The sequence below is a fragment of the Hydra vulgaris genome, chromosome 02 (genome assembly GCF_038396675.1).
Source record: "Hydra vulgaris chromosome 02, alternate assembly HydraT2T_AEP".
Taxonomy (NCBI): Eukaryota; Metazoa; Cnidaria; class Hydrozoa; order Anthoathecata; family Hydridae; genus Hydra; species Hydra vulgaris.
Genome location: NC_088921.1, coordinates 9,363,391 through 9,388,778, shown reverse-complemented (window position 1 = coordinate 9,388,778; position 25,388 = coordinate 9,363,391). Strand labels below are relative to the sequence as shown.

The 25,388-nt window shown below is 27.2% G+C and overlaps 1 protein-coding gene across 2 annotated transcripts in view; it reads left to right on the top strand.

Moving 5' to 3' along the window:
• LOC136076718 (NACHT, LRR and PYD domains-containing protein 10-like) overlaps window positions 1-24,326 on the top strand; it is a 35,576-nt gene extending 11,250 nt beyond the window's left edge. Inside the window, exons 3-5 of one of the 2 annotated variants that reach the window (XM_065790088.1) lie at window positions 15,306-15,353; window positions 17,844-19,187; window positions 23,678-24,326. In XM_065790088.1, coding sequence (XP_065646160.1) covers window positions 15,306-15,353; window positions 17,844-19,187; window positions 23,678-24,261 — 1,976 coding nt within the window. In that variant the 3' untranslated portion in view covers window positions 24,262-24,326. The remainder of the gene's footprint in view (window positions 1-15,305; window positions 15,354-17,843; window positions 19,188-23,677) is intronic. The other variant, XM_065790089.1, reaches the window with a different exon arrangement.
• Window positions 24,327-25,388: the final 1,062 nt, after the last annotated feature.

The following is a 25,388-nucleotide window of genomic DNA, read 5'->3' as shown; positions in this document are numbered from 1 at the left end:
GAACTAATTAAGGTAGTAGATAAGTAAGGTTTTTTTTTTAATACCACTCTAATTTTTTTTTTAATTGTTTTATTTTACATATGGGTTTATAGCTAAAGAATATAATAAATATAAGATGGTCTGATTAATTATTGATTAAATAAAATTTCTTATTATCGAACAAGAAAAAGATATTGCCATGACATCGGTATCAAAAAATATTTCATCAAGAGATCTAATGCATGTATGAACAAATTAATTGTAAGTTCAGACAGAAATATGGCTGGTTTTTCATTGTCCCATTAAACTATTATGTGAACTCAAAAAATTCTCTTTGGGAAAATGCTAAACAATATAAAAAAATTTTTGAGTTACTACCGGTAAAGCTATTTTCCTAACGGTAAAGCTATTTTCCTACCGATAAAGCTATTTTACTACCGGTAAAGCTATTTTCATAGTACATTTTAGGGTGTCCCTAAAAACAATTTTTTTGAAAAAAATCTGCTCCCACCCTTTAAATGTGTTCTATATAATACAAAAACACTAGGTTTAAAATTTTGTTGAATAAAAAATATTTTTAGAGGTCCCCCAAAACCCTTTAATATTTAACGGGTCCCTAATATTTAAAAAAAAAAAGTTTCTTGAAAATAGGTCAACCTGGTACTCAAATGAAGCGAAATTATATAAAAATTTCAAAAATAACATTCATTTTGAAATAATATAGTTATTTTAGGTTTTACTACGTAAAAATCTTGTTTTTTAGCAAAAAATGAAATAAGTGAATTTTTCATGATAATTGTGATAAATAAGTTTAAACTTCAAATTTATTTTTCAAAATGAATATTATTTTTGAAATTTTTATATAATTGCGCTTCATTTGAGTACCAGGTTGACCTATTTTTGAGAAACTTTTTTTTTGAAAATATTAGGGACCCGTTAAATATTAAAGGGTCTTGGGGGACCTCTATAAATATGTTTTTTTCAAAAAAAATTTAAACCTAGTGTTTTCGTATTATATAGAACACATTTAAGGGGTGGGAGCAGATTTTTTTCAAAAAAGTTGTTTTTAGAACCACCCTAGTACATTTTGATGGGAAAATTATCAAAGATATCCCCGAAAGTAAAAATCAAAAAGAGATTGATTTGCAGTCTCAATAAACATTGAAGGTAAAATGAAGCTTCTTGGCATTCCAGCTATTGATCGTGGTACTAGACAAGCTCAATATGATGCTTTAGTTAAAGTACTGGATGTTTATGGAATATGTGACAATATAAAAGATTTATGTTTTGATAGAATTGCTACAAATACAGGTAGACTTTCTGATACAAATTTCAGATTTAGTTATAAACAAAATGCAATTGTACTAGAGCTGTCTTGGAGGCATGTTTATGAATAACATTTAAAACACTTCTGTAAAAAACAGGGCAGTGGAAAAGCTAAATCTACCCTAACCCAGAAAACTTAATTATCAAACGGTTCGAATTAAACTGGAATGAGATTAAAAGTAGCATTGACTCTTCAAAGTTTGTAAAATATGATTTTTCTTAGAAATCCATAGATTCAATGCTGTAAAATTTTGCGAGATGGCTCTAAAGGAAAACATTTCCCCCGCAGGAGATTACAAAGAGCTATTGAATGTGACTCTTATGTACTTATGCCCTGAAGGAGTTTTTCAAATTCAACCTCCAGGTTGTGTGTTGCATGCCCTTTTTATGTCCAAAGCTATTTATTATATCAAGATTCAGATAACGAGTTTGCAACTTTCTTATGAATTGACAGATAATCAAAGGAAAGAAGTGCAGTCTACGACCGAGTTTATCTCAATCTTTTATTTTATCTGGTTTTTAAAAACTTCTTTACCTTACGATGCACCTTACCAAGATATAAAAGACTATTGGCAAATGATGAAATCTAGAGAATACGGAGAACAATATCTTCAGAACTCTGAAACAATTTTAAATGGAACTGATGCCACAATGGTTTCAATTGAATCACATTTATGGTATCTTGATGAAACCTTGGTTCCACTTGCTTTTTTAGATCAAGAAATTTCTGTTGCAGAGAGAGAAGATGTTGCGAAAGTGCTCTTCTCAAAGCCAGTTCCTGAATTTTTTTGGCATTCCTAAAATTGATTTTGTTAAAAGCTCTTAACTTTAAGGTAGAAAAACCACCAAGTATTGCATAATTAGTGGGAGAAAACTCTTGGTTCATATTTAGTTTACTAAACCTCACTAAACTGAATGATAATTTTTGGTTAAACAGAATGGCACCACAAAGAAAGTATGTTTACCAGTTTGAGATTTTTTCCCAATCTGTCTCCAACTTTGCAGTGGTTAACAACGTTTCTGAAAGATCTATTAAAGTTGTTTCAGACTTTGTAAACAATATTCACAATAAAGACGATTGTCAGGAGTTACTACTTGCTATTCATCAAAGGAGAGAAAACCTTCACAAGGCAAAGACTAAGGAAGATTTGCAATCAGCATATAAAGCAATTGCGAAATAAAGAATATTGTTTTTAAATGAGTTTATAAATATAGTTTTTAATAAAATTTTTAAACGTTTATTTAATGATGAAGAATTGAATTGTAAATATAAATTTTTTATTTAATGATAATTTAACATTTCATTCTTTCTTTTTACTTTTTACAAAAACAACTATGCACCACGAGAATCATTTAAAGTTAAAGATCTACATATTCTTGCTAATCTTGAGGCAACAAAACTAACAACAATACCATTTTTAACCATGTTTTTTAAGATAAAAAGTCTTAATAAGTTCATTAAGACTTTTTATCTTAAAAAGAACTAAAATAAATTGTTATTAGGCTGTTAAGGTTAGCGTAAGGATCAGGTTACCTCCAAGGATAAAAGAACTCTTACATTTCATAGACATATTCATATAGGGACAATATAGACATGTTTTATTAAAGAAATCAAAAACATTTTTTATACGCCAACAAGTTATAAAATAGATTTTTGTTAAGAAAAATTTGGGTTTTTCACCAATTTTAGAAGATTCTCTAGGCTAATTTCTTAATTTTTTCGACATGCTCCTTTTATGTGAATAATATTCAATCCAACATCTAATATTTAAAAGAATAAAAAATTAGAATAAATTTTAAGGTCCTTGCCAGGCATTTAAAACACCCAACATTTTTGGCCCAAAATCAAACTGGCGGGGACCCTAAAAATTACTTTAAAAAAAACTTTTTTTTTTATGCTCAAACTTATTTTCATATAAATGGTCAATTTATAAATTGATTTGCGAGTTCAATTTCAAAAATTGATAAAATATGAAACACCCTATTGTGTAGTCAATTCTTATAATAGCTGTATTGAGTATTGTTTCTCTTTTTTTTTTTTTTTTTTTTTTTTTAAACAAACAAATTTTTTTTTTAACATAAGTATATGAAATTTCCTTAAAGGTGTGATTTTTATTCATGCACACCTTTAAGAGTTCCAGTATTTTTAAAATTGTTCTTTAAGACATGCGTAGTTTTGAATTAGGCCCAATATATTTTTTGAATCAAAATTTCAAGTTTCCATGCTGTAAAAGTTATTTAAAAAAAAAAACCCAGCAATATTCTTTAATATCTGTAGTATAACCTGTGATGTCCATTCACTTATTTCCATTACGTACTCACTTTCAATGTCCTCAGAGATATGATAGTTTGGAGTTTTGTTTGTTAAAGTTGGTGGTTCCATCAGCCATTTCCAAGACACGCTCCAACTGCCATTTTTAAATTCTGCTACAAAGTCTTTATCAATCAGCTTTTGAATAGTAGGCGAGGATACTTCATTCGTTTTTTCTTGAGAGACTGCAGTAGCACCGATAGTTGTTCCACATTGAAGTTAATGGTTTTGCCGTCTCTCCCCACTTGGACACCTCCAAACAGTCGTATTGCATCCATACCAAGTAGCATTTGATATTCGGGAACTATGTCAGCAACCAGGCATTCCAAATCGTGGTATCATTTATAAAAAGCTCAACATCAATCTTCAATTGAGTTTCCATTCATCATAACAACCTTTTCTTGTGTGCTTGACATTTTTTACGTTTACAATATCCAGACTTAAAATTGATTTGGAGCATCTAGTATCCAACAATGCTTTTATTTTTCTTACATTGACATATACGCAGAAAGTTAGCAGTTTCAAATTTTGTGGGAAGCCGCTTGCACATAAACCGGTGGCTTCCCTTCTATGTTTTTTGAGTTTGTACACTTTTTATAGCAGTGCAGGGCCAGGTGATAGTCCATTCCACACACAAAGCACCTCTTCTCAATTTCTTCGCTGCAGTTTCGACTGATATGTCCATCATCAACGCAACGGTAGCACATTATGGTCTTTTTTCCGTGTCCTTGAGGAACCTGTTTTGGACTAATGGCAACAGGATTCACGCAACTAACAAAACAGGATTCTTTACAACACAAGATTCCCAAACTTCTTGATTTTTTAGCAATCTGGTACAGCAACATTGTTGATATTGAGCATGCAGTTTGCAGCTGTTTTCTTGCTTCGCCAGGTAATCTAAGAATAAACGCGCACCTTATCCACTCTTCGCTTATGTGAGATGATATTAGCTTGCTCAGCCTTGTTAATTCTGCGAGATATATATTAATAGACTTGTTATCTTTAAGATAGCGATTTATGAACTCTTCATATGCTGTTAGCAGAAAAGGCAGTAGTCAGTGCATTTTTCACTTCATTGTAGTCTTCTTTATCTCATCACTAAGACCTTGATAAACAGCAAATGCCTCACCAGAAAGAAATAAGGGGAGCACCACATGCAGCTCGTCAAGTTTTTGAAGTTTTGCTACCAATTCCAATTTCTGTATCCATTGTGAAAATTCACCCGAACTATCATACTGGGACACCAAATCCGCAAACTTTATCACAATCCTCATTGCCGAAATAGCTTGTAATAAGTCTTTTTTTTTTTCTCGCTGTCTTCGTGATTATCTTTACTCAATATATATACATTTGCAAATACCCCGAGGATATTATAAACATTATAAACGTTATATACAATATAATATATGACACACCCACAACATTCCTTTTGATACAACGCAATAATAGTTTATATATAATGCAATTATTTACACTAATTACAGTTTATATATAATCCAATTATTTACACTAATTACAAATATGAAATTTTTCATTAAACAGGCAATGTTATAAACCAAATCTACAAGTACGATGTTTGTAAGTCAGCAAAGATAATTAAAGATAAAATGATGAAATGTTTAGCATAAATTAAGTTAATCAATGAAAATCGAAATGGTTTCGTTGCTAATAAAAATTGTGTACTAAAATAGATTCTTTACAGTATGCTTTGTTTTGCTTATTATAAACAAATTGTTACTACAATTAAAGGTTTAAATTCAACAACTATAAGTTTAGGTAATATTAAGCATTACTTGTAGCACCTTATCGCATTGATGTATCCTGTGTCTTTATTTTCTAGCCACAAATCTTGACTTATTTCTTGGAATAGATACTGACAACTGCTCTGCAATGTTTCTTTCGCAAACATGTATTTGTAAAAAAATCTCTTTTTAGAGATGTAACAAAATGTATAAAACCTGATTAATAAATATAAAATAAAATAGTTTTTTAATGGTTCTGAGTGAGAAATCAAGTTATGTTTGGATTATTTTCATATACTCGGTAAAACAAAGGTATATTATAAACATTGAAAGTTTTTATAACATGCTATACTGATAATTCCATGTTAGTTCAACCAAAACAAAAATTGTTTTGACATAACATCATCTTAAATTTTAATGATGTTTGCTATACAAGCTCAAATAAATAAATAAAGGTTCCAAGGGACTACTATCAAGTTATGAGTTAATAGAAAACAAAGAAAATGGTTTAAAGAGCATGGAAACGGTAAATTGAAGTCTTAAAATGTTGCATGTTGTATGAGTTCGGAAAACATGAATATTAGTAAAAGTTTTGAGGTTTTGTTGATGTGCAAGGAGAAAAACTAGGTGAATAAAAATTTTTATAGCATGTAGGCACAGATTTTTTTATTTTTTTATTTTTGTAATTCACCTCCCCAAGGCCGAGAAGGTCGATACAGATGAGGAGGCTACTTGTGGTTATAACCCTCTCTCAACTCTATAACTCCGAAACACGAACCTTGACGAACAAGGCCGCCGCGCAGATAAACAAGTTGAGCGCGGTACTACCAGGGACGTGGTGGGAATCGAACTTGGAACCTCTCGCTTATGAAGCGTACCACATACAGTAAAAAGATGCGACTTTGCTGAATGACAAGACAAGCAAGCATGAGTTTTGGTTGATTGAACTGGAGATGATATATAATCTTGCAACAATAAGAAAGTGGCTCAAGGTCAGAAGATAAAGCAGGTCCAACTACATTAAAAATGTACTTTTTTGTCTTGAGAGTGAGAGGGTCGTTATTCTTTGATATACAAGTTTCAACTATTTTGTAAAAGTACTTCTGTAGTAAATAACGAGTCGAAATGTCCAACGAAATAAAAGTCAAAATTCAAATGTCACTGCATACCCCAAACTGTTACTGAAAACATATCAGATTGAAGATTGACTGCCTAATCTAATCAATTAAAAAGAAAAGACTTTATATTAAGACTAGAATAAAAATTTGAGTTGTATATGTTGTCAAAAAGATCCTTATATTAAAGATAAAACAATACAGGAGCAATGATAGAACATTGCTGTACTCTAAAGGTATTGGAAACAAAGAAGAGTGGAGGGCTTCAAGAAGGACTTATATACTGGGATTAGAAAGAAATGATTTAATAACCTTTATATAAAGAAACTGGAAATGGAAAGAAGACTAAAGGGTGAACAGAATCTATCTGTTGACCAGCCTCGCACCCCTACTTCATATAATAGGCTGGTGTAGATGTATTTATAATACATTGTTACCAGTTTAGAATGTCAAATGCTGGATCTTGTTGACTCAATGCACGGGTTTTGCTTGTTTCTCTGTTTTTATGACTAATCAACTCATTCTATTATATCCTATTGAGGGTACAGCTCTAAAACTCAGTTTTATGATTCTGAGGCTGGCTGGTAGTCAGGTTTCCCAAACTCTGTGGTAGTTCTCAGAGAGGCTGATTCCATCAACAAATGTAAAGTATCAGAGTACTAACATGCCATGTTGCACATGAATAGTGTTCCTGTTTGTACATTTTATGTGCATTGTTGAGGCTGCATTTGGAGCCCTTTGTTACAGCTTAAGGTTTATTAATAGTAATTAGGTAATTGCTTGGGCTATTAAATTGTGTACTGATAGTACATCTTTACTTTGAGTCAAGTTCTTTAACAAATTTAAAAATGACTAAAGTCTCTAAAACTATAAAATATATATAAAAACTATCATCACCTTCTCTAAACTTTCTCATCGTCATCATCATCATCATCATCATCATCATCATCATCATCATCATCATCATCATCATCATCATCATCATCATCATCATCATCATCATCATCATCATCACACTTAGTGTTGATGGTATCTTCATTTAATTTGTAAAGACTCCTTGAAAGACATTTAGTTTGTAAAGTCACAAGCTTGGCCTGGGCATCTGTATTCATATGAACTCACCCATTTGTTAGGAAACTAGGTTTGAGTCCACAGACTATTTTTTTATGTGCTTTCACTTACCATCACTTCACTCTATCGCGTTTTTCTTTGTTCTATATATCGCTCTTTTTCAATTCAAGGCTGTACTCTTTTCAATGTTATTTCTGATCAAACTGACCGAACCCTTTCTCTTTTTCTTTCAGCCAATATTGTTGTTGTTGGTGACTTTGATGCTTCACACTGAATGGCTTGGCTCTAGTGTCAGTGATTCTGCAGGTGTTAAGGCCCACAGTTTTTGCCTTTCTCAATCTCTAGAACAAAAATAGTCAACTTTTTCCAACTCACTTTCCAGACAATCCGAAGCATTTACCTTTTCTACTCAACTTATGTCTTGTTTCTGATCCTAGTCAGTGCTCAGTCTCTCCACATTAACCCTTAGATGCTTCTGATCATGGTTTGATTTGATCATCAGAATCCCCCATCATTGTACCTCATATAACTACCTTAAAGCTGACTGGGACTCTTTCAGTGATTTTCTTTGTGATACATTTTAAAAAGATTTTTGTCTAATGCCAAAGCTCATTATTCTCAGGTCACGAAATCTCATATTTCATCTCAAAAATTAATTTTTTCTGCAGAATCTTTACCCGTATTTATAATAAGGGCAAATCTGTTATTTCACCACTCTTGAATGATTTAGATTTTGTCATCTCACCTAAAAAAAAAGCTAAATTGTTCTCGAAGAACTTCTCATCAATATCATCTCTTGATTCCACTAGTCGGGTTCTATCTGATATAGACAATAAACAGGCTGATAAATTGCTTGACATACTCCAGCTTCTGTATCTTAACTGATTTTGTGCTTAGAATCTTCTACAGCTTGTGGTCCAGACAACATACCTGTTATAGTCTTGCTGAGTCTATAACAGGTATGCTGTCTAGACCACAAGCCAGTTATGTTCTTATCAGAGTCTTGTTTTCCAGCCTGCTGGAAAGTGGCATCTGTTATCTTTATTTTTATAAATTTTGGAGAGTGATCTGACTTGTCTAATTAGTGTCCCATAAGTCTTCTTCCTATCATAAGAAAAATTTGTAGGTTTTTAATTAACAAACACTTAACCTCTCAATATCATAAGAAAAGTTTTTGAGTTTTTAATTAACAAACACTTAACCTCTCAATAATAGATAGGATTTATTGTGCATTAGATATGTGGAGTGGTTGAGGATCACTTTTGACAGTTCCCAAGCTTTGATAAAGTTTGGCATGCATAAGCTTTCTTCTTGCGGTGTATCAGGTAACATCTTTAAGAATAATAAATCCTTTCTTACCAATCATAGTATAAAAGTTGTCCTCAAAGGACAGTACTCCTTTTCATATCTTGTAATATCAGGGATTCCTTAAGGTTCTATTCTTGGCCTTATACTCTTTAATTTAGATTAATGATCTCCCAGAAATTTTCACATCTAAGGTGGCGTTGTTCGCTGATGATACTACCATTTATTCTTGTCTTAATAAGAAGCCAACACTCTCTGATCACTAAAGAGAGTGCATTTGAGCGTGAGAAGGATCTTACTTCTGCTACAGCATGGAACTCTCAGTGGCTGGTGAACTTCAATTCATATAAAAAAATTTTCAATTAATTGTTATTGCAATAATGTAGGTCTTGTACTTGATGAGTTATCTACTCTCCTTCGTATTTCTGGGAAACCATATATCAAATTGTTTGCAAAACTAGCATCTGCTTAGGTTGTATCTCTTTATCGTGCTTGCCACATTGGGGTTCTATTCTTTATCTCTATAAATCTCAAATCCATCCTTGTATGGAATACTGTTGCCATATCCAAGGCGGATCTTCCAATGATGCCCATTCTCTTTTAGACAAGGTGCAAAAATGCATTGTAAAAATTGTTAGACCTGCTCTTGCAGCCAACCTCCAACTATTATCACATTGCTCTAATGTTGCTTCTCTTTCTCTTTTCTATAAATACTATAATGGACACTGCTCTAAAGAGCTAGCGTCTCTTGTTTCATCTAGTAAAGTACTTTCTCTTGCTTTTACTGTGACTGTTCCTAAGTGCTCCTAAAATTCTTGTTAGTCTAGTTTTTTCCTCAAAAGTTCTTTGGAATTCACTCCTTATGATCTTGTTTTCCTGATTTGTTTAATTTGCAATTTTTCAAGGTGTCTGCTTATTGCTATCTTACTCAATAAACATCATCTTTGCTCTTCCAGTAACATCCAACTCTAATAGTGGTTGCTTGCAGCCTTGTTGGAAGTGAAGATGTTTAAAAAAAGACTAATCTTATTATAATTAAGGAGGTCAGAGTGTTTTCCAGAGTTGGAAAATTGGAACCACATATTTAGCACTTATTAATTGTTTAGCAAGAATTTAAGAGAGTTCTGGAAAATGCTTTTGTTTTGATGATGGTTTTGATGATGATGATGGCAACCCTCGGAATTAGCGTCGGCATTCGGCAATGCCGACCTAACTGCCGACCTGAAAGTGTTTGAGGTCGGCAAAAAATTGCCGACCTCATTTCTATGTTTTATGGTCAGACCTTTGTATCAAATAATTTTTGCCGACCTGATGCCGACCTCTATAAGATTGAGGTTGTGATGGTGATGATGTTGATGATGATGATGATGATGATGATGATGATGATGATGTTGATGATGATGATGATGATGATGATGATGATGATGATGATGATGATGATGATGATGATGTTGATGATGATGATGATGATGATGATGATGATGTTGATGATGATGATGATGATGATGATGATGATGATGATGATGATGATGATGATGATGATGATGATGGTGATGATGATGATGATGATGATGAACTTAATATAAATATTTTAAAGTTTTTAAAAGAAAATTTTAATTCTTCTTTTCCTTTATGAATACAAAAAGATAATGGAATAAATACGAGTTCTCTTAAAATACAAGCTGTGACTTAAGAGTTGCTGTTGGTAAATTATTACAAATTCAACAAACACTATAATTAAGAATTGCAAGGATTTTAGAAATAGATCTTGTTCAGTTAATCCCTGAGGATTCCAGGCCTTGTGATGAATAAAATAGCCCAGTGCTGTATTTTGCGCTCGTAAAACGGAAACACCTTATTAACAAGCGCAACTCTGCGCACTTGGTATTAAGTTATCAAGAGCGATATTTAAGGTTGGAAATTGGCTCCCATATCATCCATAAGTTACATACATGGGTATGGGTTAGCCAAAAGCATACCAGTGTGTACAAGGGTAGGATACTTTTTGATTAATTTTTTTCATGTGAAGTCTGAGGTAATCAGACAAAAAAGCTTTGGTTTTTTCGTTATTAAATTAGTCTATCTACCAGAAGAAATATTTTAATTTGGCTTTAATAATAAATAAAAATAATGAAATATCACATAGTTTTAATTATTTTGTTCTCGAAAATTTAAATTTATTTCAAATCAAGTTTTTACATTTGAGCTGTTATTAAAAAAGTATCCATCTTAAGAATTAAATTATAAAAAAATTATTTATAGTTTTGTATTTAACTTAATAATAAAGTTATTACTAATAATTAAGTAACTCTGTCAATAAAAACATTTAACACATGATATTATAAACTAAAGTTTTTTTGTCCAACTTTCCGAATTTGCAGTTTATAACTTTTCAAAATTCTATCAATTTGTATTTCTACAAATATACTAAAAATTGTAGAAATGACTTACATTTGTAGAAATACCATTTGCTACACCAATAAAAACCAGATCATGAAGGTATGAAACTAATGACATTACATTTTTTCTTTTGTTGTTTTTGAGCATGCTTCCTAAAGTTTCAATAAATAATACATATAATGTATAATAATAAACAGTAGAATCCAGTTATTTTGGACTCTGAAAAGGTTTATAATTTGAATTTAACTGTTTTAACTTCAACTTTTTTATTAAATAGACTTTATTATCAGCTTGACTGATTTGAAGATATCAGTTCAAATATTTAGTTTGTTAAATTATATTTGACATAAAAGTATTTGATATTCTAACATTTTAATTTTTATATGATAATTTAAAATTTTAAATGTAAAAGTCATTAATAAATAGAATGTTATAATAGAACTTGTACAAAATCGAAATTTAGAAATGAAGTTTTTGTTTAATAAGTTATTATAAATAAAGTATTACGCTAGATATTTAATTATTAAGCATTTAAATTTTGGAATTTTTTTGAAAACTGTGCGAGTTAGGGAATGGTTCAACTTCACCAGGGTACAAATAAGGGATAATATGATAAAGTTCAGAGAGAATTTAAAAAAATGCTAAATTTAAATTTCAAATAGAAGAAATAAATCATTGGCTCTCTTGTACTGAGATTTTTAATTTTAATTTATGCGTAACGTTTTTTTATAACAAATATAATTTTGTTGTATTATAAATTTTGTATATTTGTGTTGTATTATTATTTTTAGTATTATAAATTTAAGTATTGTTTAGCAATATACAAATTGTTTAATTAAATATATTTTGACTTCAGTAAAAAAATTTTACCAAAAATATTTTCTATAAAATCAACTTATAATTTTCTCCCTTGCAGGTTCTTTAGACAAGCATAATTTTTTACTCTTGTAATGAAATTAGCGAGTGCTATTTGTTGCTCCCTAAAGACCATTTATGGGTGTGTTTCACATGTGCAGAGCGATTGCTCCTGCTTCGTCACAAGACCTGAGATTCCTTTAATAAATTATATAATGAAGTTAAACATAAAGCGAATAACACAGATAAGAGAAGAAGAAATTAAGGAGAAATTAAAGAAAAAAGTCCATTTATGGATTAGTCTTGGAAGTTATTACAATTTCAACAAAAATTTGGAATTGCATAAACTTTAAATATTGACTATAACTTCTTTAGATTTAAATTCTCTAAATAGATTAGATAAAGAAGTTAAACATAAAGCAAATGTAATTAAAGATTTTCAATATTTTAAAATATTTTAAATGTTTTAAAGCACAAACTGGTGCACTATTTTAGTACGCTGTAAGCCATTTTACAGAAGCAGTTTTATGATTTTTTAATATTTAAAGAAAATAAAGTAATTAACTTTATATAAATCACTTACGAACTTAGAATGACGATTATGTAAAAAAGTTTGCATGACAATTACATTTGATATTTGTGCTATTTACAAAGATAATAACTTAAAAAAAAACAAAGAAAATTTAATTTTAATAACCTAACTTTCCCATCAAAAATGTTAACAAAAAAGATGTTATAGACGTGTAAAAAAAAAAAAAAAAAATCATAAAATAAACTTAATAAAAAATTTTATATTTATGTTAAATTTTTTTTATATTTGTTCCATTTTTGATATTTTAAATTTTGTTTCTTTGTTTATTATAATGGTTTTGTAACAACGTTTTTTCAGTTAATCAAAAAAATAAAAAAACATTAATTATTACAAGCTTTAAACAATATCTTATAAAGTTTATTTTTTTATAATTAATAAAAAAACAATTTCTTTTATAGATAAAACTCTATTAATAATTTTTTTGGTTAAGTTTAGGATTAAAGCAATATAGCTAATGCAATGATTTCGTTTATATTTATAAGTTTTATTTTGTAAATTTTTTTTAATGTCACAAAAAAAAAGTGCTGGTACAGTAATTTTATTGATTTATTTCTTTGCAACAAGTAATATTTTTTGATTGCTAATAACTTTTTATAAGTATAAAATCATGTATTTGTGAAGTTTCAATTTTAAATTATAAAGAAAAGAAAAAAAATAATACAAATAATGCAAATGTCGAGAAAAGAAAGAAATTAATTTATGTTTAATTATAATAAAAAGAAGTAAATTTAGTTATTTAATATTTAAAAAAATTGAAACAAAATAGAATAATTTCACAAGATATACATTTACAAAATTTATTTTTCTTAGTAAAATAAACTTGTTTTGCGGTAATTTATGAGAATGTGATACAAGTTAATGGATAATTTTATTCACCCAACAGTTTTTTTTCTAAAACAATATATTTTGTTAGAAAGTAATTTATAATGCTAACTGAACAATAAATAGTCCAGGAATTGCAAATACTTTACTGATAGTTTAAATAATATTTACCAAGTTTTATTTGAAATAAAAATTTGCCTAAAAACTTGTAAAGCTAGAAATACTTAAAGTGTTTAACATTTGTTCCAAAAAAATGCGCGTGTTACTATTTTCAAGTTAAAATTTATATTCTTTTGTCATTTAAAATAATTTTCATGCTTTAAAATCACCTATTTTAATTACCTTTTTTTGTGATAACTTGGAATTTTAATCTAAAAAAACAAAACTTTAATTAATCTAATAACAATTTCTTTTTTTTTCTTTTTTTTTAGAGATGTTTGTTAGATATCTTTATATATTTAAATCACATACTCTTTTTTAAATATTTAATAATAGATACAATTGATTTTTTCAAAGATGGATTTAATTTTAAAACTTTTAAAAAAAATGTTTTTTTAAATCATTTTTAATCATCTTGAAAATATTTTATTCCCTTAATAAGCTAAATTTATCCTTCCCATCTTTTCTTTAATTTATTCATAAAAAGGGATTTATGTGAGATATTAAACAATAAATTTTAAATAAATACTGATTCAAATTTAGTCAAAATAAATAGTATATCGCAGACTTTTTCATAATCAATTGTATTGTTTAATTAGCAGCAGCATTTTTTGACTAATAGCTAAAACATTTACCAAATAATTTTAGAATTTTAATTACTCTCTCCAGCAATTTTTTTTTTTTTCATGAACTTGTTGGTAACAAATTTTATTTTCTTAAGAAAACAACATACTATGAATGTTTTTCAATATTTGTCATTTTTATGTTACTCTATTCTTTGATGCCTGCGTTTTCTAGAAGTTTATTTCTATTACTTGTGCAAAACCAAGTTTTCAATTCTTGACAACATAGTGCTCGATTCTTTCTGAAATTATTGTTTTTAAAAAGAATACCTGATGTTCATTTGTTAATGTTAGATCAGTTTTACTTTTACTTGGTTGTATTAGGTAAAATTTAAAAATGATTGCAAAGTGTCTTACGTCTGAAAAACTTTATCATTTTTGTCTTTATCAAGAACTTTTAGCTTCCTCCTTTGCATTTAAGTTATGTAGGTTTCGATTTTATTCAAAGCCATCACTTAATTTATTTTTATTTAATATTAATAAGTATAACATTAAAAAACCTTATCAAATCTTATAAACATCCAAGGTATGAATAAAATATTTAAGTGTTAGTAGTAAACTAACATTAATATTATTTACTAATGAATAAATAAAAAATTTTGATTTGTTGAATAAGTTTCACTATGTCATTAGCTGTACTACAAAGTATTGTTAAAAAAAAGCGTAGCTTTTTTGAAGTTGGTTTGTTAGTAAAGTTTTAATGTTCTTTAAATTAAAATTGTTATTGCTTGTAATAGAAGATTGTTATTGCTTGTAATAGAAGATTGTTATTGCTTGTAATAGAAGGTTTTTATTGCTTGTAATAGAAGATTATTATTGCCTGCAATAGAAGATTGTTATTGCTTGTAATAGAAGATTGTTATTGCTTGTAATAGAAGATTGTTATTGCTTGTAATAGAAGATTGTTTAGAACATTGTTTTTTACTTTTATTCTTTTGTAAGTTTTGTGTTCTTTTGTGCTCACAAAAAAAATTTTTTTTGAAGCTTTTAAATTGAATCATTTAGAAACTCCATGTTCAACAGAAATAACTTCAAGATTTTCTGCCAACAAAGGTAATTATATATTTTTTTAAATTACTTTACATTTAGTATATTCCAAAATGATTTATAGCCATAAGGTTTTAATATCCTTTTGTTTGATTAAAAAGTAAAGGTAAAACTTAAAATGTAAAAAGGTAAAAAAAGTTACCAATTTTAGTTATTTTGGTGTTTTTTTGTTGTATGTATAAATTGTATTACAGCAGGGATGTCCAACCTTTTTACAGTAAGGGCCATTAATACGTTTCAAAATCAACTTGAGGGCCACAAACATAAAATACCCAAAATAAAAATTATTAAATTTGAAGTTTTTATTTAAATTTAAATAAACAGTTACACTCATAGTTAAGGTTCAAAGTGAAGTTATACAAAAGTTCAATCAATGTGAAACTTGACACTGTTTTTTTTTTGCATAAATGATATATGTCTGCTTTTATATTTGATGATGCAATTCGAAGGGTATTAGTAAGGTGTTCATCTGTCAATCTATTTCTCTGTTCTGTTTTTACATGCTTCATTTTTGAGAATAACTGTTCGCAGTTGTATGTGCTTCCAAAAAGTGAAAAATATTTAATAGCATGTCTGCACAAATGAGGAAAAACTTCAATGCTCGTGTATTTTTTATAAAATTCTAACAATTCTACTTCTTTGTAGGCTTCTTTAAGATCTTTATTGTTTTGCAATTCTATTAATTCCATTTGAAATTCATTTCTAACTGTCTCAGCTTTAATGGAAAATGGATGCGCAAATAAGTCTAACTCATTTTTTTCCTTTTTAAAATCGCAGAATCTTGTGTCAAATTCATCAATTAATTTTAAAATAAGAGTACAATATCTTTCAGAGTCAATTGTATTAATATTTCTTTCTGATAATGCCTTGAAATGGACAAGTACTTTAGAACTTAATTGTTGTTTCAGAAGTTTTAATTTTAAAACAAATGTTTCTACATTTTCAAACAATTTACCAATAAGTTGATCTTTACCCTGCAACTTAAGATTTAATTTCATTAACATCTGAGTCATGTCAATCAAAAATGCCAAATCATTCAGACAGTCAATATTTTCAAGCAAGCTTGTGTCTTTCCTTTTAATTTTTAGAAACAGCACTACTTCAGGTAATAGTATCCAAAATCTTTTCAGAGTAGCAGCTCGACTAAGCCATCTAACCTGGCTGAAATAAATTACATCTTCAGCCTCACTACCACAACCTTCAAGTAATTGTTTGAACTGTCTGTGATTAAGGCCACGACTTCTTATAAAGTTAACAGTATGAATAACAAGTTTCATAACATTCTTCATCTCCAATACTTTTGCACATAACTGCTCTTGGTGTATAATGCAGTGATATGAAATAATTTCATGATTAATGGATTTCTTAAGTAATGCAATAAATCCAATATTTTTCCCTGTTAGTGCACTTGCTCCATCTGTAGTGACACCACAGAGTTTCTTTTCTGGTAATTCAAATTTCACCAATGTTTTTTTCACTTCAGAGAGAATATCTTCTCCTCTTGTTGTGTCCTTCATATGATTAATATCTAACAGTTCTTCAATTACTTCAAAGTTACTAGTTATACCTCTAATAAAAATGGCTAGCTGAGCAGTATCACCTCTGTCTGTTGATTCATCCAGTGCCAGACTATAGGCTTCACATTTATTTAATTTTTCTTTAAATGATAATTCAATATTTTTTGATAGATCTTCAACTCTTCTAGCAATAGTCTGGTGTGAGAGGCTAAGATCTTCAACAGTAGGTGTTTTTTCAGGACATATCTCTTTACAAAATATTTTTAAACAGTTTTTTAATAAATCTCCAGTACAAAAAGGTTTACCACTTTTTGCAATAGCTTCTGCAATTAATAAACTTATTTTGGTAGCACTGTAAGAGCTAATCACTTTAGTTTTCATCACTGATTGTTGTGCAAGAAAAGTTTTCTTCAACAATTCAATCTTATCAATTCGAAATTGGCCTTTAAATTTGTCATAACTTACAGCATGTTTTGTAGTGTAGTGCCTGTTTACATTATAACTTTTACACACGGCAATTTTCTCCAAACAAAATAGACATATAATAGAATTACTTTGTTCATGTACAAAATAGTCAGTTGTCCAAGAAGGATTAAATACACGACCCCCATGGCCGCTTTCAGTATCACATCTACGTCTTTTAGCTGAAGCCATCTTTAATAAATATATAAAAATAATGTTTTTTCTTTAGCGCGCGTTTTATTATTTCAAATGCGGATTTATATAGTGAAAGTATAATCGAAATCGAATGTATAATTCGAATTATAAATATATAAATAATATGCTGTTGCTGTAGAACTTATTTTATTATTGTTATTTGAAACTTTTATTAAAATAAAAATTCAAAATTAATGGACCGTGATATGCGGGCCATGCCATAGGCTGACGAGGGCCACCTTCTGGCCCGCCGGCCACGCGTTGGACAACCCTGTATTACAGTGTTATAAGATGATGATTTTGATCAATTGTTTATATTTAGATACATCAGAGATGTGCACAGCACTGAAAAATTATTATCGTGAAAACTATGGGAAAATAAATGAAGTTCAACCACCATTGAAAGTACCTGCAAATGTTGATCTGATGGATAATTTTGTTGATCTATGTATTGTTGATGCAGTTAATGCTCAAATGGATATTGTTTTTAATTTTGAACGAAAAAATTTTCTTGAAAAGCAAATCAACTATAAACCTATTCCATATAATGAAATTTTTATGAAAGAAAAGTCTGTAATATTAATATCTGGAGTAGCTGGTATTGGAAAAACATGGTTGCTTCGAAAATGTTTGCTTGATTGGGCAAATGATTTAATTTGGAACAATGTTGAACTTGTGTTTTATTTTGAATGCAGAAGGCTTAATCAATATCCAAATATTTCTAATATTAATGAATTACTAAGTGTTTTCTACAAAGCTATTGTAAATGATTTCAAAATTAGTAATCATCCTGCACTGTTTATAATTGATGGATTAGATGAATTTAAATTTTTAAATGAGTTAATAAATCGCAGTTCAAGTTGTAAGTATGCAATCGTTAATGCTTTAATAGAAATTCAAAACTACAAATATTTAGTTGCTGGTAGAGTTTATGCAATTGATCAATACCAAAGTATATCTACAGAGCATAGTAATAAGTTAACCATTCAAATAATGGGATTTAACCGAAAAGGAATACATAATTATATAGAAAATAATGTTAGAGAAGAAAAAAAAGATGTTGTAAAAGAAATTTTAAACAGCTCTCCAATTGCAAAAGCCATGGCATCTGTTCCATTTTATTTATGTTCCATGTGTAAAATTATTAGTAATTCAAAAGAAAGAAAGAAAAATTCTTTCTTAACAATGACAAGTTTATATGCAAGTATTTTTTTATACTTTTTTCAAAATCACATCATAAAAACGAATAAATTGATGAATAAGATAATCGAAGATGATTCCAATAAAAAATATATTTTAAATATTTGTAAAATTGCATATGAATTGTTTGTTGAAAATAAAGTTATTTTTTCAGAAGAAGAAATTCTAACTTTTATCATTGATTTTGATAACAATGAAAGTAATCTTTTTGGATTTATAGAAAAGATTGAAACAGATGAGGGATGTTATTATCAATTTGCACACTTAACAATAATGGAGTTTTGTGCATCTGTATATGCATATAATTGTTTAAGTATTGAAGAGACTATAGCCAATAAAAAGCTGGAGAGTTGTTTATCGATGATTTGTGGATTAAATAATAAAAGCCAAAATAGTTTAATAAAGTTTCTTGTTAACTTAAATCCTTCAAAAAATGGTTCTGAAGAACTTTTGTATTCTATTTTAGGTAAGTTCTATTATGCAATAAGATATAAAAAAAATATATAAATTTTTACCTTATTTTTCTAAAAAACAATATTTTTGTTAATGCAAATTATTTTGGGGGTAAGTAGAGTAATTCTGTCATTTCTAAATTTTTTCTTGTTTTATAATGTTATCATGTATATAATTTATATTTCTTTATTTTTACACTATTACAAAAACTTGATTAAAATCAATTAAATTGTTTTTAAAACAAAAGAAAAACAAAAAATGGTTTTAAAATAAATATTGAGTTATTTATCAAATTTTTAAGCTTTTTAACTTTATGACAAGTGTTTTTAACTAAACTAAAAATAAGCTAAAATTGTCATCAGTAATTATAGTTAACAATAATCAAAGATTATAAACAAAAAAATATATATCAATCTGATAATAGATTGCATATTAATAATATTAAACCATTTTTAATATTAGCGATTTTAAATTTAAACCAGAGTTAAGGCAGTTCAAAACGTTTTTTTTTTACCTAATTTCTTTAGTCTTATTTAAAGGTAAGTATAATGTTTTTTAATCTGTTATGTGAGTTATTTTTTAATTCCTTTTTTTTCTTAATAGGTATTACTTTGGTAAACTAATAATAATATACAAGTTATTTTTTTTTAGAAGTCCACTTAGTAACTCACGTGTTTCACTTTTCTTCAAGTGACGTCATTTAAAGATAATATAAACGAAAATCGCAATTATTTTTTTGTTCCAATTTTTTTTTTTTTTTCTATAATATTTTATACAGAAACTTATTTGTTTATGTTCTCTAGCACATTTTAAATTAAAAGTCACATTTTCAAGCCTTAAACTTGGTTTATAGTCATTTTATAAAATGTGATCAAAAAAATCTCGAAAATTTACTTTAGTTCGCAATTCATCTGTTATATTCTGTTTTGATGTTTTTTGATTTAATAAGCGTATAAACAATATACATAAAAATTTTTTACACTTTTTTACACCCATCAGTATGGATTTCGTGCCAATCACTCCACAACTCATGCTCTCATTGAAATGACTGAACTGATTAGAAAAGCAATCAATGATAAATATTTTGCATGAAGGGTATTTGTTGATTTACAGAAAGCGTTTGATACAGTAGATCATTCAATTTTGTTAAAAAAATTAGAATATTATGGGATCAGAGGCGTACCCCTTAAATGGTTTACTTCATACTTAAACAAAAGAACACAATTGTTTTCTATTAATGACTCAAAATCTACCCTTGTAAAATGTTCTAATGGTGTTCCACAGAGTTCAGTATTGGGACCACTGCTTTTCCTTCTTTATATTAATGATCTTCATACGTCCATTAAGTTTGCTTCTGTTTACCACTTTGCTGATGACACTAACCTAATGCTAATTAATAAATCCATAAAAAAAATTAACAAACACATTAACCATGATCTTACTAATCTAGTTCAGTGGCTTCGCTCCAACAAACTTTTTCTAAACTAATAAAACTGAACTAATTATCTTTAAATCAAATAAAACAAAAATCTATAAACATATGAACTTTAGATTAAGTGGCAAAAAAAATTGAACCTAATTGAATTCTAATGTGCTCTATCTAACTTCTAAAGTATTAAAACTATGTGACTATATTCAATTTTCAAACTGCCAATTTGTCTGGAACCACCAACACAATAACCTACCTTTAACTTTCATCGATTTCTTTTCCAAAAGTGCCAACACTCGTTATCACCTTCGTTCCAATAGTAATATAAACCTGTCTGTCTCTAAACACTACTCTCATAAATACGGGCATAAATCTATAAAATATCAAAGCATTAAAACATGGAACAACCTTCCTTATGAACTAAAAGCTCTCAATTCATTCTCAACCTTTAAAACTAGATTATTCTACTTTTTATTAAAAAAATATAGTTAATGTTTATAATTTTTATAATCAATTTTTGTTGTCTTTAGTATTTTATTTTTTTTAATTTCTATTATATATTTTGTTGTCATTACTATTGCTTATTGTTATTTTTATAAATATTTACATTACTATTATTAACTACTTTTAACTATTACTACTATTATTATTATTGTTATTATAATTATTATTATTGTTATTGTTGTTGTTGTTATTATTGTTATTATTATTATTATTGTTATTATTATTATTATTATTATTGTTGTTGTTATTGTTATTATTATTAGTAGTATTATTAACACCGTTATTTTTATGTTATAAAGTTATTATTAACACCGTTATTTTTATCTTATAAAGTTTATTATTTTTATTATATATTATGAAAATTAGCATTATATTTATTTGAATTAGATATTATTAACATTAGCAGGTGTTTACTTTATATTAGTAAATTTACTATTTGTAAACATCCTTGAATGTAAAATCTTATTTCAGAAATAAATTATTGATTGATTGATTGAATTCGCTAGATTCTTATTTTATAAAAATTGTTGCGATAGTTACGATACGTTTAACTGTTAGCTAAACGGTTGTTTACAATTTTATTATAATTTTGTTCGAATTTTCTGAAAGATTTTTTGATGTTCGATGATCGAGTTTTTGATATTTAAAATCTCATAATTTGTTTTTTTTTCTTAAAATGTTTTAAGGAATCATTTTGTCACCATCGTTTATTGAAATTAACACTGATAGCTAAACTTTTTAAATTTAGTAAGTTGTAAGTATACTTCAGTTTTAATTGTCGTAGTTAATAATTTAAAAAATCTTGTTTTGAAACTAAATTCAAATTGTTACAAGACCATAGCTTGAAACAATTTTTTTTTAATAGAGCATATCATTTTTTTTTTTGATACATTAAATTATTTCATAAAATTTAAGAATAAACAGATCTTTTGATTTAGTTTAATTAGAGTGAACAGTATAATTTCGTAGAGAAAACTAAACGTTTTATATCCATTAAACATTTTTGAAGTTATATTGATTTTAATTTAAAGCTCATTTTTTAAATATAAACATCAAAATCAAGCTTGTCGTATTGATTTTTAAACATTTTGAGATCTTAATCGATTGTAATTTTAATTGATTTTCTTTTCAATCTATTTAGTTACTATATATTTCCACGATTTCGCACTTTTTTTTTTTGTTAATTAACAGTCGGTCCAAGTTTTAATCGTCCAATATTACTTACCGGAATAAGATATAATTCCTGTAATTAATTTTTTTGTTTTTTTTTTCTGCTTACAACGTATGTTTAATTTTCGCCGAGAAAGTCTGTAACTTTAGCTTAAAAAGAATACAGAGAAATATCAAATATATAAAGTAAAAAAATATATTTATAAATGATTGTGTGAAGTAAAGATTTTAACGACTTTTAATATTTGTTTTATAAATATTTCTAAAACAAAATTTTTCCATTTTATTAGCGAAAAACGTTTTGGTAGAAAGCAATACATTCGTTGTTAGTTTTTATTTTTATTTTTTAACATTAAATTGATTTAAAAATTTGTTTTTAATTGATATTTTTTCACTTCATTCTTCTATTTACCATTTTATCTGGTTTGCCTTGAAAAGTTATTGGTATTTTTTTTAACCTAAAATATGAATATTTGTGTTCGGTTTGAAAATGCCACTTATATAGACTTTTATTTGAATTTTTATTTGGGAATCTAGAATTAACGTATTTAGTAAAATGTATTTGATGGCCAACCCTGGTAGCTATGCTTTAACAACCCTGGTAGTTATGCTTCAACAACCCTGGTAGCAATGGAATTATTTTTAACTATGATTTTGACTATTATTTTGCAATAAGTTTTAATAATCTTTTGTTTAAAAAATTTTTTAAAAAGTTATAAAAATCTTTTGTTTTTCGTGACCTGTTCTTATTTCTTTTTATAAGTATTTCTTATTTCTCTGTGAAATTTTATTGTTTATTCTAATTAAAATGCATCACATAATATATTTCATATTATAAAATATACAAGTTATAAACAGATTAATTTTGTATTATAAAACATAAATTCTCTGTGATGTTTTTTTTTTTTTTTTTTGAGTTTCAAATCAGCGTTGAAATCGAATATTTAAACTCTCACTCTTTGAGTTTTTTATGGTTTTATTCATATATTTCAAAAAAAGATAGTCGAAGGAGATTTTCGATTTTATATATCTAAATTTAATTTTTTAATACAAATTCGATTTACAAACTTTTATTTAAAATCTGTGTTTGAATGAAGAACGATTTCCTTGTGTATTATTAAAACAACTGAACGATGTTATTTTTGTAAATTTAAATTAATTTCTACGTTGGTTTGAAATGAATTACGAAGTACTTTTTTTTTTGTTCATATGAATTAATTTGTTTTATATTTTTTTAAGCATGTTACATTTATAATAAAATAAAGTTATTTTGTATATTTAATAATGTTTAACTTCAATTTTAATTTAATTTATTTATGTATTAATATGTAGAATATCATAATTTCGATTATTATTTTAACTTTTTTTTATTTGTTATTTTATTTTTGTTTTTTCTTTAGATCGTCTACTTAAATCAAAAACTTATTACGATGATAATTTATTCATTGAATGTTTTTATGAAAGTCAATCATCATTTACTGATGAAATAAAATTATTCGTCGATGAACGAAAGTGGTGGACGATTTGGATTGACGATGGAAAAACTTCTTACAAAACTTCTTGTGAAAATTATTTCGTAAATCATTACATTAAATCTGGAAGAAAGTTATCGAGGTTAAATGTTCATAAAAATATTTTAAGTGGTGAAGAAAAAAATCTTATAATTCAATGTTCAACAAATGTTCGCAATGTCTGGTTTTTTTGTCCAATTAAATTCGAAGGATGGAAACCGAAAGATAAGATTGAAGAGTTGTCGATAGACATCTCACGTGATTTAATAACGAAAAAAGATTTTGAAGAAAGTTTTCTTCCGTGGATTAATCTTTGTGAAGGATTACATCTTTCACTTCACAACGACATCGATTTCATTGAAGAGATTTGTGAATGGATTCGTTGTTTGAATGTCAAGTGGTTGAGGATCAAGTACCGTGGAAAATATTTTCGTGACCTCGATGAATTAAAAAACTTTATAACACAAAAATGAATAGCAACTTTATTAACAGAAAAATGTTTTACTTAGATATCTTAAGTAAGATATCTAAGTTACATCTTAAGTAAAATATAAACTATAATTATAAAGTAATAAATGAAATATTTAATATATTATTTTATAATTAAAATATACGAATTAGTTTTAATAATTTTGTTTTGTTAATTTAGTTTTATATTTTTAATGTTTAAAAATTTGAATTTATAAAATATAATTAATTTTATTTTTAAATATTAGTAATTGTAAAATAATCAATTATTTAATTATTATTATTATTATTATTATTATTATCATTATTATTATGCAACATAATTATTTCTTTCAATATATATTTATAGTAATGCAACATACTAAAAAGTTTTTACACTTTTTCAGCAACCTCTTAAATGAATGTTTAAAATTTTTGTTTAATTAACATTAATTATAATTTTTATTAAATGAATATAATAAGATATATAGTTATAAATAAAAACTTGAATTATTTTCGTTTTCTTCTTTGATAAATTGATTTTAAATAACATAGACGTATAGTAAAATTTTTTGAGGTTTTAAAAAATTTGAAAATATTAATAACGTTATGTGGAAATCTTTTGTTTAATATTTTATATATTTAACATTTTTGTGGAATATATTTTTTATAAAATATTAAATATATTTTATAATATTGAAAAAATTGAATTATTTTAATTTTCGATTTACTAAATATATTTATGTTCATGAACAAGCATTTTGAAAATTTAAGGATTCGCCATTTGTTTCTTCAAACGATTTTTGTTGTCTAAATAAAAAAGTTCGAAAGTTTTGTAGAATTTTTCTTCGAAGTTATTTTGTTCGGAAATAAAAGTTTCATTTAAGTTACAAATAACGTTGTTTACTTAATTGTAAATTAATAGTTAGATATTAATTTCAAAATGTTAACATCTTAAAAAAGTTTCTTTTGTAATAAAATTAAATTAAACATGTTAATTGAAGAAAACTGTTTCTTAACTAAATAAATTATAACAATATTTCTAAGAGATAAATAATGATGTACCATGTTTTGTTTTAATCATGAATAGTAAAACTTGGTGTATATTAAGTTTATAAAGATTAAGGGCATTAAGATTCCTAAAAAGAGATTC